Source organism: Neomonachus schauinslandi, chromosome 15, assembly GCF_002201575.2.
Source record: "Neomonachus schauinslandi chromosome 15, ASM220157v2, whole genome shotgun sequence".
Taxonomy (NCBI): Eukaryota; Metazoa; Chordata; class Mammalia; order Carnivora; family Phocidae; genus Neomonachus; species Neomonachus schauinslandi.
In genome coordinates this window covers 36,646,864-36,666,923 of record NC_058417.1, presented here as the reverse complement: position 1 = coordinate 36,666,923, position 20,060 = coordinate 36,646,864, and the positions used below count along the sequence as shown (strand labels likewise).

The 20,060-nt window shown below is 49.3% G+C and overlaps 1 protein-coding gene across 2 annotated transcripts; it reads left to right on the top strand.

Annotated features, from left to right (window-relative positions):
- The first annotated feature begins 4,740 nt into the window (after window positions 1–4,740).
- On the top strand, window positions 4,741–13,666 carry SNX11 (sorting nexin 11). Of its 2 annotated transcripts, none has more exons than XM_021704045.2 (7): window positions 4,741–4,799; window positions 7,915–7,969; window positions 8,405–8,491; window positions 8,796–8,896; window positions 10,822–10,917; window positions 11,122–11,334; window positions 12,053–13,666. In XM_021704045.2, the coding sequence occupies exons 2-7, from the start codon at window positions 7,928–7,930 to the stop codon at window positions 12,324–12,326; spliced, it is 813 nt and encodes a 270-aa protein (XP_021559720.1). In that variant the 5' UTR covers window positions 4,741–4,799; window positions 7,915–7,927; the 3' UTR covers window positions 12,327–13,666. The 2 variants fall into 2 exon arrangements, with proteins under 2 accessions (XP_021559720.1, XP_021559721.1); XM_021704046.2 differs by lacking the exon at window positions 4,741–4,799 and adding an exon at window positions 6,898–6,954.
- The last annotated feature ends 6,394 nt before the right edge of the window (window positions 13,667–20,060 follow it).

The window sequence follows — 20,060 nt, the reverse complement described above, 5'->3', positions numbered from 1 at the left end:
TTACCTCCCCTGGTCAGTTTCTCACGTGACTTCCTGGTAGTTACTGGACTCTAATTAAAACCTACACTTCTCAAATCATGTACCTATAGCCCTGACATTGATTGATTTTTTTTTTTAAGATTTTATTTATTTATTTGAGAGAGAGAATGAGAGACAGAGAGCATGAGAGGGGGGAGGGTCAGAGGGAGAAGCAGACTCCTTGCTGAGCAGGAAGCCTGATGTGGGACTGGATCCCTGGACTCCAGGATCATGACCTGAGCCGAATGCAGTCGCTTAAACAACTGAGCCACCCAGGCGCCCCATTGATTGATTTTCTCATGCAAAATGATAACTGCCTGGAGGGGCACTAGAATTTCAGGTGTGATAAAGATTGGCCCCACTATCATGTGTTAGAAATTATCGTTGGAAAAATAAGGTCAAGATATGGCACTGAGTGAGAAACCTATATTACATTCAAACTGTTTAATAAATTTATTTAAAAACATTTATTGAGGGGGTGCCTAGGTGGCTCAGTCAGTTAAGCATCCAACTCTTGATTTTTGCTCAGGTTATGATCTCAGGGTTCTGAGATCAAGCCCCACATCTGGCTCTGTGCTGAGCGTTGAGCCTGCTTGAGTTTCTCTCTCTCCCTCTGCCCTCCTCCCCCAACTTGGTGTGTGCATACACTCTCACTCGCTCTTTCTCAAAAAAAAATTTTTTTTGAGTAATATGTGAGGCAATGATGCTAAGCCCTTATACTACTTATAATATAAGCTCCACAGGGTATTTTCCTGTTGGGCTCACTTTATTCATACTGCGTAAAACAGTGTCCATAGAAAGGGCTCAATGAATATTTGTCTAATGAATATTTGCAGATATATTCTTTGGTTCTCCACGTGTACTCCACAGACCCTGGGAGTGCCTGAGAGAGTTTCAGGGAGTCTGTAAGGTTGAAACTATTTTCATGATAATATTAAGACATGATTGGGGCGCCTGGGTGGCTCAGTCATTAAGCGTCTGCCTTCGGCTCAGGTCATGATCCCAGGGTCCTGGGATCGAGCCCCGCATCGGGCTCCTTGCTCCGCGGGAAGCCTGCTTCTCCCTCTCCCACTCCCCCTGTTTGTGTTCCTGCTCTCGCTATCTCTCTGTCAAATAAATAAAATATTAAAAAAAAATTAAAAAAAATATTAAGACATGATTTGCTCTTTTTCACTGTGTTTATATTTTCACTGATGGTGCAAAGGCGACGGTGGGTGAAATTGCTGGCACCTTAGTGTCAATCAGGGCAGCACAGCACCAGCTGGTGCTAGAGTCATCCTATTCTTCCCTGCCATGCCTATGTAGTAAAAGAATTAAGAAGTCACTTTGGGGTGCCTGGTTGGCTCAGTCAGTAGAGCATGTGACTCGATCTCAGGGTTGTGAGTTCGAGGTCCACATTGGGTGTAAAGATTACTTAAAAATAAAATCTTTAAGGGGCACCTGGGTGGCTCAGTCATTAAGCATCTGCCTTCAGCTCAGGTCATGATCCCAGGGTCCTGGGATTGAGCCCCGCATCGGGCTCCCTGCTCTGCCGGAAGCCTGCTTCTCCCTCTCCCTGCTTGTGTTCCCTCTCTTGCTGTCTCTCTCTCTCTCTCTGTCAAACAAATAAAATCTTTAAAAAAAAAAGGCTAAAAAAAAATAAAATCTTAAAAAAAGAAAGCCACTTCCACTTAAGACTATCCTTTATGAAGCAGTACAAATTATTAATTTTGTGAAATCTCTCTTCTGGAGTATACATCTTTTAAATGTTCTGTGTAATGAAATAGGAGAGGTACATAAAACACTTCTGCTGCTTACTGACGTATATAGTTGTGTGATAGAGATGTGTGAGCTGATCTGGCTGCATTTTTTCATAGAACACCATTTTTCCCATCTAAGTATTAACCAGGGCTGACCCTGCTTAGTTTCTGAGATCAGGGGTGTTCAAGATGGTATGGCTGTGGGCTTTAGAACACCATTTTTGTTTGAAAGAATGACAGGAAAACTGTGGTTATTCAGACTTGACTATTTGAATGGAAGGAGCCTGACACTTCAAGGAAAAATGGCTTACAAGTATTTTGTCAATGATAAAATTTGAGCTTTTTCTTTTTTTAAGGATTCTTTATTTGAGAGTGACACAGAGAGCCTGAGAGAACAGGTAGGGGGTAGGGGCCGAGGGAGAGGGAGAAGAAGCCTCCCCACTGAGCAAGGAGCCAGACTTGGGGCTCCAACTCAGGGGCCTGAGATCATGACCCAAAGTCAGACACCTAACCGGCTGAGCCACCCAGGCACCCCAAAATTTGAGCTTTCAAGAAAAATATTGCAATTTTGGAAAAGGTGGTATCCACCAAAATGAGCTTGACAGCTTCCCAGGATTTTCCTGTTGAGATCAATGATGATTATAATAAATGTGATTTTTTTATGTTGAGTAGTGAAATTCATCAATATTTGGAAGATCCGCATAATTCAGTAAACCAGTATTTTCCAAGTGGTTTCGGATTCCCTATTGCAAGTAATCTTTTTTTTTTAGATTGATTGATTGATTGATTTAAGAGAGAGCCCAAGCATGCACATGAGCAGGGGGAGGGGGCGGGGCAGTGGGAGACGGAGAAGCCGACTACTCATTCAGCTGGGAGCCCATTCAGGGATCAATCCGAGGGCCCTGAGATCATGACCTGAGCCAAAGTCAGACGCTTAATGGACTGAGGTGCCTAGGCTGCTAATCTTTAAGAAATTGGGGCACCTGGGTGGCTCAGTCCTTAAGCATCTGAGTCTTGATTTCCGCTCAGGTCATGATCTCAGGGTTGTGAGATGGAACCCCTCCTTGGGCTCGTGCTGGGTGTGGAGCCTGCTTGGGATTCCCTCTCTGCCTCTCTCTCTCTCCAAAAAAAAAAAAAAAAAAATTACCATTTGTTGAGTTTTGCTAGTATCTTAAAGTATCCACAATTATTGGCTAAAAATACCGCTTCCTTTTCTAACTATGTATCTGTGAGACCGGATTTTCTTCATTTCCTAGACCAAAATAACAGCAAACCAGAGAGAATGGGGAGGCAAATATGAGAATCCAGCTGTCTTCTATTAAGCCAGACATTAAAGAGATTTGCAAAATTGTAGTGCATCTCCACTCTCCTAATTTTGGGGGGGAAGGTGCAGTTATATTTCATAAAATATATTAAAATGTATTGGTTTATTATTAATTTAGGTGAATTAATACATGCTTTTTAATTTCTCAATTTTAATTTTTAATTTGGTGAATATCCCACATAAACAGTCTCTCTGTGTTTTGTTTTGTTTTTTTTTTTGAGAAAGAGAGAGCGTGCACATTGAGCTGGGGGTGGGGGGAGAAGGGCAGAAGGAGAGGGAGAAGCAGACTCACCGCTGAGCGGGTAGCCCGATTTGGGACTCAATCCCAAGACCTGAGATCATGACCTGATCCAAAGGCAGACGCTTAACGGACAGACCCCCCCGGGGCGCCCCTAAACAAACACTCTTTTTTTTTTTAAAGATTATTTATTTATTTATTTGACAGAGAGAGAGACAGCGAGAGCAGGAACACAAGCAGGGGGAGTGGGAGAGGGAGAAGCAGGCTTCCTGCCGAGCAAGGAGCCCGATGCGGGACTCGATCCCAGGACCCTGGGATCATGACCTGAGCTGAAGGCAGACGCTTAACGACTGAGCCACCCAGGCGCCCCTAAACAAACACTCTTAATTTTTAAGAATGTGGGGGCGCCTGGCTGGTTGAATCCTTAGGGCATGCGACTCTTGATCTTGGGGTGGAGTTCCAGCCCCAGGTTGGGTGTATAATTTACTTAAAAAAAAAAAAATGTAAAGGGATCCTGAGACTAAAAGGTTTGAGGAACTCTGCTTTGAGACTGTACAATATTCTCCATTCTACAGATGAGGAGACTAAGATTTACAAAGCTTTAAGATCAGTTTAAAGCCCCACGGCCCAGTGCAGTGCTGGGTATTGTAGTCAGGCCACCTAACCCCAGAGCTTGTGTTTTGTGACCCTGACTTTTTCCTTGATAATATCTTTGCAACAATGATCTTTTAACAGGTTGTAAAAGACGTTTCAACAACATAAAAACATCATATTCAACGTATTTTCTTTTCCCTAACTAGCTGCACGATCCTTCTTTGGACTTGTTTCCGCGAGTGAATCCGGTGTTTGTTGGGCCAACGCAGTTCGGTTTTCGCTGTGACAATCTGTGGTTTTACGAACGTGAGTTGGGACGCCTTCGATAACTCCGCGAGGGAAGTGCAACCCACGGGGTTCAAATGGGGAAGCTCTCGGCACTTTGCGAATCTCTAGGAACGTGGGCGTCTTCTTCCCCGATCCTCCCACATTCCGGATGGCCCTCGGCCAGACAAATACCGGAGACAGCCTCCTGACACCTCTCGACCTCGGAGACCCTCCTTTGGACCTTTAATAACCCTCCCTGGGCCTGATTGGCTGGGCCTGACAACGATGGGCGGGACACGGCTCCGGATTGGCCGTCAGAGCCCATTCTCGGCTCCTCTCCCGCGTCCACCCTTCAGTGTCCCAAGTGAGTCTTAGGGGATCCCGACTCCGGGCCAGGGCCTGGGCGGGGCCAAACGCAGCGTCTCCGAAGCCGGGATCTCCACTAAGAGCTCGGGCCTGCAGGGGCGGGGCGTCCTGGGCCCCGGGCATTGGCGTGGCCGGGAGCCTTCTCCCGTCGTGCACCGGGGCACCGGCCACTCACCCGGAAGGAAAAGCCAAGATTCTGGCTATATGGTGCGGCGCTGGCGGTGTCGCTGTGGGGAGTGGGTGCTGCTCTCAGGTGAGGGGTCGTGGGCGCGGGGAGTGGGTGCTCCTCTCAAGCGAGGCTTGAGCGTCAGGAGTGGCGTTTGTGCGTGGGGATCTCGCTTGACATCTTAGGGAAGAGGCTGCCTCGCCTCCCGGGATGAAGGCGGGGGCTTGCTCCGGATCCAAGGAAGGAAACCCGGCTTTTTCATTTGTTTTTAAAGTATAAGGCATCTTTCCTTTCCACTCCCTAAGCTTAGTAGTCAAAGGAGAAGAAGGGTCGTGGGGCCCTTTTGCTCCTAGTTCGTGGAGAATGGAGGTGGAGTGACCAGAGTTTGGCAACATTTACCGAAACGGCTAGGGCTAGGGGTAACGACAGGTATTTTTCGGGACAGAGGCGGGCTCTTGTGCTAGATTGTGGTCGCCTTTATAATTTACCTCCCAAGTGTAAGGAGTGGCAAGTTACAGACGGACAGAAGGATGGAGCGGAGCTGCTTGGTTGGGAACATACAGAACTTGGTCAGAAAAGGGAGCATCCTCTACCACCTGTGGATGTTTAAGAAGGAGAGCTTTTTGAGTTGGCATCAGTCTCCAAGGGTTCAAGAATGAGTAAGAAGGGATAGGAGTCTTGGTGGCTCAATACACTTTTATCACCCTATTTTTCAACCTGTCTTTTTGAAGTAGTTTAAATGGGAGTGAAAATGGTGGTGCGAAAGCCTGAATTGCTACCTTGAATTGTTAGGACACAGGAAAACCTTACAAGGAATCTGCTTTGTAAAAAGCAAACAACTGGGTTCTTCCCAGAGAGATTGGTGGTGGTATAGGTGGAGAAAGTAAAGGAAGCTTCAGATGTGATTGAAAGGACCCAGGAAATGTAGTTACTGCAGAGTGAGATGCATACATACATAGCTGAGAGGATTGCTGACTTATCCTTATTTGAATGACAGGGATCCATCTCCCAGATCACGAGCTAACTTGAGGAACTTCCTTTTTCCCCTCCACCGGCAAAACTGAGCTTCATTTCCTCCTGGGGAGTGGCATTTATGTGGAGGAAGCTGATGGAGAATGGTAATTGCTAGAAATTACGACTTGGAGTCTAGGTTTTTGTATTTGTTCCAGTGTCCAATGTTTTTAAGGCAAAGTTACAGTGGAAATTTTGTTAGTGCTCTTTAAACTTAGATTTAAGTTTATAGCATCTTGGGCGGGGGGGGTGCGCTAGGATTTTTTTTTTTTAAGCCAGTTTATTAAAGCCAGTTTATAGCTATTTTTTTCTAAGTGGTTTTAGCCTCAAAGGAAAGGAGAGGAACTTATGCTTGGAGGTGGTTCAGGGCCCTAGACACACTCTTCTTGAACCTGAGAATGATGGCCACTTAGTCACTAAATTATGGTCCTGAATTTGGCAAACCTTTGAAGGCACAGGAGATGTGTGAGCTCCACTGAGTGTGTGGATGACTCTGATTTCCTTGTCATCTTGCCCATCGTTACTTTTGTGAAAAGACACGTCAGAATATTTAACTGTTTGCTCCTGTGCTGGCAATTTACCAAATGCCTGAAAAGAGAAGAGAAAAAAAAATTTTTTTAATCTGAGGAGGTTAATTGTTCACGAGTCGGCCTGTTCTTTTTGGTCACAGTCATTTGATTGCTTACATCGGGGATGTTACAGATTGGTTGTTAAGGAATTGGAATTTCCTTTCAGTTCAGGACCCCTTTGTGAAGGTTCCTTCATCAGATGAAAAATCAGATTGTCAGCAAAAGTACAAAGATGGCATCGCAGTCATAAAACCTCTGGTTTGCTCAACGGTGTAGCCCAGTCCCGTCATCTACCATGCAGTTTTGTCTCTGTGTGCAGTGGCTATGTGTGGAGAGATCTTCCGGTATACTGGAAAGGATTGGGAAAGCTGTTTGCTCTGCTAATTTTTTGGTGTAAATGAGTTCCCCTTCTCTTGAAACGTTAGCCTTGTGTTAGCAAAACATAAAATAGAAGGGAACTCATTACACACTGTTCTAATGGTAAGGCAGAACTAATAAGAGAATGTGTTTAAAATTAATTGTAGGACTGTAAAAATGAGTGGGTGTGTGAATGGGCATGGGGGGAGGTGAGGGAGAGCTTCGAGATAGTCTTGTTTTCCCAGGAGCCAGCCTGGATCATTTGTTGGCAGTACATATTGGCTGAAGTCAGTTTTCATTTCAAGGTAAATTGGAAAGGGAAATTAAACCTTATTGTTCCGCTCTTAAGAGAGGAGAAGGGGGTGGAGGCAGCCGCCAGGGTGGATGCTGTTTGAGTGGTTCTAGGAGTAACAAGATTAGTGCTGTATTTTAACAGAAGGTGACATCATGGGCCCCTTTGGACTGGAGTAACCCTGTGCTGGAGGCTTCATGATCCCCTTGTCGAAGTGGGCGATGTCGCTGCACATGTAAACGGCCACATTGGGGGAAATCAGGGGCTTAGGCTTTAATGAATCTTTACAAAGGAGCGGAAAACATCCCGAGCCGACCCGTGCAGCTGTGGGGTGCTTGGGCAGAGGTACAAACCGGATAGCATGTCGAGAGAGGAAATGATTGGAACCGTTGGCTTGGGTTCCGGAGAACAGATTAGGTAAGGGAAGGTTGCAACCGGGCAACCCACTCAGGTGCTCCCGGCGCTCTCCAGCTCTATGATTTACCCCCCGGGTAGCCGACTGGTTAGCAAGACAAAGAGAGACTTCAGAGCATGGGTGTTTATGGGGCTTGGTGGTCTCTAAACCGCCAGGAGGGGGTGCTGTCAGGCTCACTTGCAGAGGCATGTTGTGTGGCCACAAGACAGCTGCTTTCCCCTGCAGTGCTCCTGCAGAAAGGTCTGACAACCCAACTTGCCTGTTCTGGCTGCCTGAGGTGAACGCTGCATAGACCCAAACATGCTTTGGCTGGAGGTGGCCTGGTTAAGGGTACAGGCTGTGGTCTGCGAAGGGAGGCAAATCCCCCGGGGCTTTTAGCTTGGCACTGGGCTAAGACAGGGGGATTTTTTTGCTTCCTCTTAAGTTTTACACAAAAACAACAAAAAAGGGTGGCTGGGTTTTCCTGAGGGGGGTCAATGAAAATTTTTCTTGATAAAGAGTGTTAAGAATAGAAGCATGCTAACCATGATTGTTCCCCTGTCCTCTGTCCCCCATCAGATGTTTTCTTCCAATGGGCTTTTGGTGTAGGATGTTGGAAAACCAAGAGCAGGAGGTAAGCGTGTGGTCTTCAGGAAACAGGTGGGTAAAAGTTTGACGGGATTTGGGGAAAGACGCCAATCATTGCTCCATGGTATTTTAATGACAGTAATACCTTGGGGGTTCCGATGAGCTCAGAATAAAGGCAGGAGAAGGAAATCCATAGTAAAGCCATTCCTGGGAAATAAGGGTCCATTTTGACTAACTTTTCCATTCGTTGGGATGCAGCTGATGTCTGATTCACGAGGGCAAGGGTTTTTGTCTCTCGTTCATGTTCTACCCCCAGTGCCTCAGAGCAGTGTCTGACACACAGTGGGCGGTCCGTAAATACTTGTTGGATTGAAGGGCTGCATGAGTGAAGGTCGGTGCCGACCGGAAAGAGTCTGGCAGCCTGGGATGTCAGAGCTTCCTCACCTTGTGGCTGAGCTGAAGGAGCCTTTCTTACCTCCAGGAGGTGATCACTGTGCGTGTGCAGGACCCCCGCGTGCAGAATGAGGGCTCCTGGAATTCTTATGTGGATTATAAGATATTTCTCCACGTAAGTGCATCAGACTTTATATTGGGGTCAACCCCCGCCGGGGCTCAGGGCTAGTGCGGAGGCGGAACCTGTTTGTGGATGTGACAGTCCTGAGACTGAAGAGGAGGCAGGAGAGGACTGAGCTTGGGGCCTGCGGGACCGCAGCGGGAACTGCCTGCCGGCCCGGGCTGTAGCTGGAGCCTGGGCTCGGCACTGTGGCCTGGTGGCTTGGATCCTCTGTGAGCGTGATGAGGGGGAGTGAACCTGGTCTTTTTCTACTTGGGTTTTTTTTTTTTTTTTCTTTTTCACGTAATTCCTCCTGTAGACCAACAGCAAGGCCTTTACTGCCAAGACGTCCTGTGTGCGTCGCCGCTACCGTGAGTTTGTGTGGCTGAGGAAGCAGCTACAGAGAAATGCTGGTTTGGTGTGAGTTTGCTTCTGCTTCTTTCTTGGGTCTGAGACTGGCTTTTTAGGCACGTACATGAGAACCAGAGTTTACAATAAAGAAAACTTGGCAACATGTCAGGCACTTAGGAGAGAAATGTGTTCTTAAATTATGTTTTCAAGTCAGTGGAAAAAATAAAAACAGAGCTGTAGTATTTTGACTTAACAAAGTCATACAAATATCAAAAATATTTTTCATTTTTTATATGCATATTCATCTAGGGCTACACAAATGTACTGCTAGCATTTTATATGTGCGTATCACTCGTGATCAGAAACTTGTTAGCACCTGGACCTTTGTGACCCGTGGTGTTCCTGTCCGTTTGACATGTAATACAACATGTTAATTTTTTTTCTTTTTCATGCAGAGACTTTTTCCCAGAGACATAACAGACTGAAAGCCTTAGGAAAAGCAGTATTGTTCACTCCTCAGTTACACCACTCCAAATAAGTCCTAAACTGGAGACAATGTAGAACAGTGATTCCGTTGCAGACAGTCACTGAATGCTCTGGGAACAGGGGGCCTGTGGGTGACCTAGCCAGTTAGTTAACATGTAGGACTGATGAGGCCGCCGTCAAGGGTCAGGCCCTCACAGCCAGTTGGAACTTCTGACAGATCCTGCATTCTCTTGCCTGGCCTATTTTTGTTTGTTTGTTTGTTTGTTTGTTTTGCTTTTTTAGAGAGTGTGAGCTGGAGGGGAGGGGCGGGGGGTGGGGAGAGAGAGAGAATTCCAAGCAGGCCTCATGCTCAACTCAGAGCTGAATGTGGGGCTTGATCTCACAACCCTGAGACCATGACCCCAGCTGAGATAAGAGTTGGATGCTTAATGGACTGAGCCACCCAGGCCCCCTGGCCTGTTTGGGTTTTTTTTGGTAAGAGAGAGGGAGAGAGGCAGCGTGAACAGTTGGGGAGAGACAGAAGGAAAGGGGGAGAGAGAGAATCTTAAGCAGGCTCCACACTCAGTGCAGAGCCTCAGCCGGGGCTCAATCTCAGGACCCTGAGATCATGACCTGAGCTGAAATCAAGAGTCAGACACTTAACCAACTGAGCCACCCGGGCGCCCCTGGCCTGTTGTTTTTTAAAAAAAAATATGTTCATAATAGAAGCTAGGAAGATTGAAAGAGTTTGTGGATGCCTTGCTGCAACTCAACTACTTTTAGAAAATTCAAAGCATGTGAGGGGTGCCTGGGTGGTTCAGTGGGTTAAGCATCCGACTCTTGATTTCCATTCAGGTCATGCTCTCAGGGTCATGAGATTGAGCCCCGGGTTGGCTCAGTGCGGACTCCGCTTGAGATTCTCTCTCCCCCTCCCTAGGCCTCCCCCGCCCCCGCCCCCGCTCATGTTCCCTCTAAATAAATAAATAAATAAATAAATAAATAAAATCTTAAAAAAAAAAATTCTAAGCATGTGGCCTTCTTGGATTGGAGGAGCTAGTCTTGATTTACACACAGGGACTCAGCATGCTTCATGCCTCCATGTCCAAGTTTCTCCATTTTTAAAATAAGAGCTGATGGCGGGAGTGGGTTTTGTAAACAGTGTAGTTTAGCAGCAGTAGAGTTTTGAAGTCACAGACATGGTTCAGATACCAGCTCTGCTGGTTACTAGCTGTGTGACACTGCGAAATTTACTTAACTACTCTGATTCTATCTCCTTACTCCTGAAATGGGGACATCAATAGGTTTTTCATAGGGTTTTTGGGAGGAGTAAATGAAATAAGGTTTGTAAAACATTTAGCACGGTGGCTGACATGGGGCCTTCAGTCAGTATTAGCCCTGCCCCCCCAACCTTATTAAAAGCTATTTGTTTTGATTTGTGCCTCTTTTTAGGGGATATCCTTGATCAGGGGGTGAAATGACTGTCTTTAATGTCGCACTTATCTTGGGTGTTACATTATGTGACCCCATAGGCCTGTACCTGAACTTCCTGGGAAGTCAACCTTCTTTGGCAGCTCAGATGAGTTCATCGAGAAGCGGCGACAGGGTCTGCAGCACTTCCTGGAAAAGTGAGTAGATGGGGTGGGCTAGCACCTGCCTCCTGGGTGCGGGTGGGGAGGGGGAAGGTGCTGGGCAGGATGGCCCCTTGGAACAGACAGGCACCCGCATGCCTTCAGCGCCCGCTCAAGCCAGAAGCCCTTTGGGGGGGGGGGGGGGCTGGGGAGAGCAGCTGCTCAGGGTGAGTCTGTGCTGTACCCCTGTGTTTGCCCCAGGGTCCTGCAGAGTGTGGTCCTCCTCTCAGACAGCCAGTTACACCTCTTCCTGCAAAGCCAGCTCTCGGTGCCCGAGATAGAAGCCTGTGTCCAGGGCCGAAGCGCCATGACCGTTTCTGATGCCATTCTCCACTATGCTATGTCAAACTGTGGCTGGGTCCAGGAAGAAAGGCAGGGCTCCTCTCACCTGGCTAAAGGAGACCAGCCGAAGAGGTAACTGGAGCTCCCTCTTTTTTTTTGAGGCACTGAGGGCTAGGATTACTGTCACCTGGGCCAGTGAGGTGTCCGCTTAAACAGAGGAAGTACCGTCACAGCGTTGTAGGCTCTCAGAAGAGGCCTCGTCCTCCCTGTGCATGGTTCTCTCCTCTCATGCGCCGGGGCCTGAGCATCTGGGTTAGCCCGAACCTGGGTAGCCGGCTCTCCCGCTGAAACCTGGGGAAAAGAAGTCTCGCTTGTTCTTTATTTCTCTCCCCTCTCTATTTTAAAGTAACAACTTTATTGAGATATAATTTACACACCATAAAATTCACCCTTGAAATGTACAATTTAATAGTTTTTAACTTAGAACCCCAATTTTTATCACCCCCAAAGAAACCTTGTACCCATCAGCAGTGACACCCCATTTTCCCCAATTCCTAACCTCCGGTGATCACTGATCTACTTTCTGCGTCTATGGATTTGCCTCTTCTGGACATTTCACACAAGTGGAGTCATATGATGTGTGGTCGTTTGTGATGAGCTTCTTTCCCTCAGCATGTTTTCAAGGTTCATCCATACTGTAGTGCCTATCAGCACTTCCTTCCTTTTTGTGGCCAAATGATAGTCCATCTGTATGGCCATAACGCCTTTTGTTGGTTTGTTCCCTGGGCTTATCCATTAATTTTTATCTATCTGTTCATGCCCTTTTTGTTCCTTTCCCATTCTTTTCCAGTTGCTGCTTTCTTCCAAGATCGGGCAGGAGGAGCTCTCCCTCACCACCTCCCAGGGAAGAAAAGGACCATTTCGAGGTGTGGGCTCCCGTTGTTGACTGTGAAGCTCCTTCCTTGGAAAGCCCCCCTCTACCACCCTCCCCCTCACCATCATGCTGTGATTTTGCAAGACCTGAGGAGGAAACCTCTGCTCCTCAGCCTGTGAGGAGGGCTGTGGGAGGGGACCGTGCTGTGCCTTTGGACCCTGGGCAGTTAGAAAGGGTTTTAGAAAAATGAACTCTGGTCCGAGCGCTGGGTTCTGCTCAGAGGCAGAGAAGATTCCGGCAAGGAACCTTGCTGGGGTGGGAGGGGGCGCAGGGTAGGTGTTGGGGAGGCTGGGCCACTTAGTGTCTTATGGTCACCTCTGCTCAGGTTGGTGGCACAGAGGTTGGTCACCACAACTCCTCAAGTTTCCTCCATAGGATTAAACACTGGACAGTTGTAAGTTAGGCATAAGGCCCGTGGGCTGTTGGCTTTGCACAGAAATATGGGGTATATTTACTCTCCTGGGAGCTGAGTTTCTTTAGATGTTTGTTAATGGGCCCGGGAGCATTGCCTCAGGTTGACTGGTTTGGGGGGCCCTGCAAGTGACCACTTTGAAGCTGTCCTATTGAATACTGACCCAACAGAAATGCTTGTGTAGTTGTATTCCCACTGGCTGGGTTTTTGCTGCAGCCCTTGGAGCACTTTGTTTCTGGGAGGCTGGCCTCTTGCCTCCCTCCTTTCGTGGCCAGGGTGGTGAATGTTCTCCCAACCTCCTTGCTTTTCCTTCCCGAATACCACTGAGGGCTGCGGGTTCCGCCCCTCCCCAGCCCTCAGCCTGGTGTGAGGAGCCCGAGGCCCAGGACGTGGTTCACGGCCGTCCCTGGAAGAGACCCGAGACCCGGTGGAAGCCAGAGGAAAGGCAACACCCCCGGGGGGGCTTTGTTTTAGAAAAGGCTTTCCGGGGCTGTCACCGTCTCCTCTGGCTATAAAGCCCAGACCTGACGGTCTTTTCTGCAGGGTTGGCCTGGGTTCCTTCCTTTCTTTTTTGAATCCTGCTCTTCTCCCTTAGTAACAGCCCCCTGCCCCCAGGACTTCAGCTCCCACAGCGTCGCTCTGCTGTGTGGCAGGGAGGCCTTATGTTCAGTCCAATGGGGCGCAAGGGCTTTGTGCCTGGAGAGAGGGCTCTGGGGATGGAGATGAGCAACGACACGCCTTCAGACAATGAGGCATTCTGCCCTCCCGCTGCCCTAATTCCTCTCCACCGAGAGCCCCAGCCAGCGGCCGCTCTGCCTGCTCTCTGCGCCTCTGTACTCCGACCGCTCTGCACTCCGACGGGGGGTGGCTCTCCCCCTCTCGCGCCCCCCCCCCCAGCCCCGGCTGTGGGCTCTTTCCCTCCCCGCCTCTTGGTGGGCCTGTCCTGGCCTTGCGATCGCAGTCGAGGGGCTTTGGCCTGAAATAAAATCCAAGTATTTAAGGCTCTTATTGCCATTTGTGCCTAACAAGCTGTAGCCGAGGAGGGGGTGCGAGCGCTGGCAGGAGTTGCTTTCATAAATCACGAATTTACCAGCGTGGGGGTCAGGGCCGGGCGCGGCTCTCCCGCGTGGGGCGAGCGGCCTGGGGTCGGAGGAGGGGCCGCCGTCCGCGGCGCCCGCGGCAGGCCGTCCGCACCGTCGCGGGCACGAGCCTCGTTAGGTGTAATTTACCTGCTGCCGCTTGCGGCCTCGCAGCCTGTCTGAGGTCCCAGGTGCTGGGAGGGAAAGTTTGTCAACAGGCAGATGCGGAGCCCTGGCGGGGGCTCCTCCCTCTTCCCTGCCCGCCTCCCCTGGGCCTCTCCTTTAGACGATGCAGCCGAGCAAGGCGAGGAGAGAAAACCTACAGAGGCAAATCCAAAATGTCAAAAGAAGTTCATTTAAAAGGGGGAAAAAAAACCCACAAAAAAACTCCATCCACAACGCTCACAAAAACCCGACAGATGCTGAGCTAATGGCATCCGCTCTGCCGATTGGTGGGGATGACTCATGAATATTAATGAGCCCAATGCTCCAAATGGTGCAGCTGTGAGCCCAGCTGTGCCTGAAGCTCTCTGATCTCGAAACTTCCAGACTGGAGCCGGAGGTGGTCTGTGTCAATTCCCTACTCAGCCAAAAAACAGCAAGCCGGGTTGGCCTTCTTCTGTTCGCTCCTTTTCTTCCTGGAGTTGGGGCTCAGCAGCTAGTTCTGCCAGCAGGGTAGGCTGCTGGGACAGCAGGAGCCATTCAAAGACACGGATGCGATTTTTCTGACTCCTGGCTTTTTTAATGATCCATTACCAGCAGTGCATACAATAGCAGCTCCGTTACTCCAAGGCCAGGCACCACCCCCTCACTGTCTTGTGCACAGTTGAGAGTGTGCGCCATGGGAGGAGATGTCCTAAGAAGGGAAGAGTTTTCCTAACACGGGCCTGGTTTCCAGGGAAGACAGCAAAGCCGAATTCTCCTCCCCATCCAGGCAGTGCCATTGGCCACTCACGTTTTGCTCTGTCCCTGTGTGTGCTAAGGGCTGGCCGCCATGGCCGACCACCTCTGTAGAGGGAGAGTGGCTGGCTGAGCTGCATTCAGCTTTTGTAGAACAAAAGTATTTTGTGTTAGGATTTAGGTTCCAGCTGGGTTCTGTGCCTGATTGAGTCACCACCTGACTGCTACTTCAGGTGGCTACTTGTGGCCCAAGTCTGGTTGTCTCTTCTTACCCAGGATAAGTGATCCCCTGCTCATGGGTTTCATGTTGTTTGGTGGAAGGGTGCATGTTACACGTAGGGGGAGGTAGGTCTTGTTTGAAGATAAGTCTCCTTTGTTTGCTTCATTTTACTTGACCTCAGTGGCCAGTGAGGAGTGCAAGTCCAGTACTACACCCATTTTTTAGCTGAGGAAACTAAGCTGAGCTGAGCATGGTTTTTAAAAAGCATGTTTTGATTCAGTTAAAATGTATGTATTTGTTTATTTTTCAAGTAAACTCTACTCCTGACATGGAACTCGAACTCACAACCCCAAGATCAAGAGTCACGTGCTCTACCGACTGAGCCAGCCAGGCGCCCCTACAAAGCATATTTTTAGATGGTGGGAGAATATATTCATGTGAGTTACCTCCCCAGCTCTGTAAGATGAGGTTTTTGTTTGTTTCCTCCCCCCATTTTTTTAAAAACTAAAATAAACCCACTACTACTCAAGGAAAAAAAAATTCCCCTCTTGTAGCTTTTCAGAGTAGTTCTCAGAAATCCGAGCTCCTCTGCAGTCCTGTTTTCGGACTGCTCCTTCCTTATATGCACACCACCACGTCTTAGACACCTCTCCGGCAGCTGAGTTTGGGAGGCGATCATGACTCTTTCACAGTCTGATTGGACTTTAAGTTAGGTCCATGTTTGTGAATTTGTTTCTATGCCTCAGCTCTTGCTGGATATTCTTCCCACCTGAGGTGTGGGGAAGACAGTGGGCCAGGAGGACGTGAAGTGGGGTTGAAGGTAGAGATGGAAACAGGCCAGCGCCTGGCCTGCCTCCCGGAGGCCACAGGACCATCCAGTCAGGGACTAGAGCGGCATCTGCTGATTTATGCGGAGGCTGCCAGCTGAGACGCAGCTAAAGCCCAGCAGATAAGCAGTGAGGTGCAGGATGGTGACTTCCTCAGGCCCGCCTGGGCCTACAGCTCTACAGAGCTGAGTCCCTGCTGGCAGAGGGCATGTCACCTGGCTCAAAGTAACCTTTCTTTGAATTGTGGCGAAGCATCCCCCTTCCCATACTCCTTACCACTATCCCTTCCTTCCTGAGGGTTTCCTCAGCCCACTTTGGGAGCCTCCCAATTCACCTTTTCTCATTTACTCCCCGCTCTACAGGACTCTTGCAGGAACTGCTTTAAAGACCAAATATGCACTTGACTTACCAACAGGTCAGCAGGGGCCAGTCCTAGCATGTTATTAGAGAAATAACTTCTTGGCAAGAACCAGTTCCGCCTTAGAAATGGCTAGATTTGGAGTTGAAAGCTGGAATCTCAAATCTCAAGATATAATAAAAAACATGGACAGTTTATGCTCAAAAGGGTAACAGCCATGCTTTTTAGGAGACAGACTGCTCCTGAGTAAATGAGCAAAGTGAATAATTTTACTTCCCGTCCATTCAGGGGAGGGCTGGCCCACTTCCACCAGCAAAGGAGGCAAAGGAGACTTACTCAGCAGTGAAAGGGGCAAGAATAATACGTAGGGAGAGATGGGAAAGCTAGAGTGTGAGAATTCAGAGACTGCCCGAAAGTCTTTAAGGGTCCCCCCGCCCCCCGCCTGATCGAAGGGCAGGAACATGAGATGCTTCTGTAATCTTTGGATTATGGGAAGCCCCCAGCCAGAATTTCTTATCTGTGGCTGTACGTCCCTTCCTCCATCCTTCAGCCTAGCACCTCTTCCTTCTACCATCCATTTCGAAGGGGCCAGCTAGTTTAGATCTTTCCATAAGTGCTCTAGCCCTGGGTCTGTACTTCCCCTGGTGGCTACGTTGGTGTGGGAAGCCAAGGCCCACCGGCAGCTTGACCCAAGTCCCTTGAGCAGAAGGCCCAGAATAGGGAGAGCCCGAGGCGGTTTGTTGGAGGCAATGCAACCTGCCTGCTATACGCTATGAGACTTAGATATATTCTACCAATTAGGGCACATCTGTTCGAAGCGCTGAAAGGCGGGCACTGTCTCTTTAAGAGTCATCCCACTCCTCTCCTTGAGTGATGAGGCCTGGGAGCACAAGGGAGTCGGATGCTGATTAAACAGTCCTACTGCCCAGCTCTGTTAGAAAATTACTGTAATTATGATCTAGTCCCAGCAGAGGGATGAGTTCCAATCCTGCTAATAACCCTTCCAGGTGCCTCGGATTCGGGGCCCATGGGAGGCAGCGTCGTCAGGGCTCTGGCTGGCACCAGGGCCGGCAATGGCCTTGCTGTCTGGCCCGTGCAGGCAAAACCAACAAAGGTAATGGACCCCTCGTCCTATCTTGGCCTCCTGAGAAGGCAGTGGGTTTTGGCTGGCTTTTACTTTTTTGGTTCTTGATAGAGCTCCTAGGAGTTACTTTGCATAGGAAAACTTCCCCTTCAAAACTAACGTGGAGGAGCAGGAAGGATGGCGGGCCGTAGCTGCCGGGAGGTGACATCTGTCCTGCCTGACGGCTGCAGTCAGCCCCGCACCAGCCCGACCCAGTGCCTGCCAGGCACGGGGCACCAGAGCCCCCCATCGGGGGCAGCTGCTGCCCTCTCCGTGGGCCGACGACCCTGGTCTCCTGCTCTGAAGCAGAACACGGCATTTCACTCAGTCCTGATCAAGAGTTTCAGGGCTCCCCTTTTAGATTCCTGCTACAGAAAAGGGAAACAAGGAATCGCAACCACAGAGCTCTAGACGTGAGGGACTCGCTGGCCTGCAGCTCTAAACCGGCAATTCTGGGCTTATTCATTTGAAAACATCTTTTTTTGTAGCGCAAATCTGCAGCTGTGCAGGCCCACGATTCTCTAAGGTGCTTGTGGAGCATGTCAGTTGGTTTGCCGGGTGTTAAACCCTGAGGAATCCATGGCCTTTCTACTCTGGGTCTTCCCAACCTAGCAGTATGCTCCTCTCTAGTGCTATAATCCAGTGGCTAAAGCACAGACTAGAAGGTAGGGCAGTTTCTCCGTGCTTGGCCCTAAGCAAACAAATGACCCGAGACATTGGTGTTCAACCAGGGGTGATTTTGTTCCCAGGGGACACTTGGCAATGCCTGGAGACAGCTTTGGTGGTCAGCACGGGGTGGGGGGGAGGGAGAGTGGGGGGGTACTACCGGCATCTAGTAGGTAGAGAACAGGGGTGTTGCTGAACATCCCACAATGTCCCCAACAACGTAAAGTTATCTGGCCCCAAATGTAAGGCCCCAGGAGTGCCAGGTTGAGAGAGCTTACACTAACAGGTGAAGTAATAAGCTCCAATTCTGCACCCCGCCGCCACCTTCCCCTGCACTGCCTTCAAGATGTCAGAAGAAATGATCTAAAATCTCCAGATGCCGGGCGCTTGCCCCGAGGTGGGCTGTGCCAATGGCAGGCCGAGCAGGCGCAAAGTCAGCCCTGCATCCCGGCCCCGTGGCAGGCGTCCGGTACGTGTGGGTGGGGTGCAGATGCCGCCTGGGGGATTCAAGGCAGAGCAATGCCGGGGCGGCTGACCGTGGGTAAAGGGGAGTGTTTGTAGCCTGTTTTCTGTTCCCTGATCTGATGAGGGGGAATAAAAGAGGACCAGCTGCTCACCATCAGGTTGAGAGCGTCTGCAGTAGACCCAGATGCCTGCCCTCTTTGAGGACCAGCACTAGAAGCCTCTTGGAACTCACTCCCGTCACAGGAGGCAAGAAGTGGCATACTGTTGCCCCGTGCTCCAAACATGCTTCCCTCCGTGGCACCCTGCCAGGTGGAGGGGTGGCGGGCTGTGATGGGGCCCCACGAGGGAACTGAACACACACAGCTACTGACAGCCGGCCAGCCCCACCAGGCGCTTGATGCCAAAGATACCGGGCCTCTCAGGACAGCCTGGGCATCAAGAAAAGAAAGCCTCATTGGCAGGGTTTGCCTAGGAACCAGGCGGGCAGGGGAGGACTTCATTAGAAGGCATGTTGCCCAGCGTCGTACCAGGAGAGCCCCGTCATCTATCTACCGCCCGCTCCCCGTGTGACTGGACAACCCATTTTGCCTGATTTTTAGGGTGACCTCTGATCCTGGTTTACACCTGTGATCTTGGCATCAATTAGCAATAACTCCCCCTTTCAGTCTCAAAGTGTCTCTGGAAAATAAATTATACGGTCGCCCTACTGATTCTACTTCAGTTTCCTCTAATACAATAGTTTTTTTTTGCGGGGGGAGGTGTTACATTTATAAAAGATTTTTGTACAAAATGGGCTGCATCTTAAAATGTATCATTAATTGAATCCGGGCGCCTGGGTGGCTCAGTTGGTTAAGCGACTGCCTTCGGCTCAGGTCATGATCCTGGAGTCCTGGGATCAAGTCCCGCATCGGGCTCCCTGCTCGGCAGGGAGCCTGCTTCTCCCTCTGACCCTCCCCCCTCTCATGCTCTCTGTCTCTCATTCTCTCTGTCTCAAATAAATAAAAATAATAAAAAAAAAATCTTAAAAAAAAATGTATCATTAATTGAATCCTAAAGAGTTGCAAAAGAATAGTCATCGATTCATTCTAATAACAACAAAAACCCCCCCAGAAAAGAGCCATGTTTTCTAAACAGTTAGTTTTTGATAGGGAAATAGGGAGAACAATTTGAATCCTGTGAAGAAGAAAAATCTCTTTTTGGTTGCGAGTTTGAAACTCCCTACCCAATCTCTAAATTCTACAGGGAAGGCAATAGCTGGGCAGGGGGGAAGGGGGAGGAGCAAGGGACTATGGTAATCCACAAACTAGTAAATGAGTCTGAGTCACTGGGCTGTGTAGCAGGGATAATCCTCTGTGTAGACGGCTCCTTTTTCTAAAGTCAGCTCCACAGATTTCGCTGGTACTCCGGGAATTAGCAAATCAATGCCACGGAAGATTTACCCTTCCGCTGGGGAGAACCTGTGGGGAAGGCTGCTCTGGGGCCAAAGATGAAAGCACCCCTGTCCTTGGCATCTGAGAGTTTTGTTCTTAAAATGAAAAAAAAAAAAAAAGAAAAAAAAAGAAAACCCAAACCAAAAACCAACCACAAAAAATCCTACTTTGGTTTTTTTTCTTTCTTGCTTCTCTCAACTCCACCTTTCTCCAACGGGTTTTTAAAGGCAGGGGTGAGGGGCGCCTGGGTGGCTCAGTCGTTAAGCGTCTGCCTTCGACTCAGGTCATGATCCCAGGGTCCTGGGATCGAGCCCCGCATCGGGCTCCCTGCTCCGCGGGAAGCCTGCTTCTCCCTCTCCCACTCCCCCTGCTTGTGTTCCCTCTCTCGCAGTGTCTTTCTCTCTGTGTCAAATAAATAAAATCTTTAAAAAAAAAAAAAGGCAG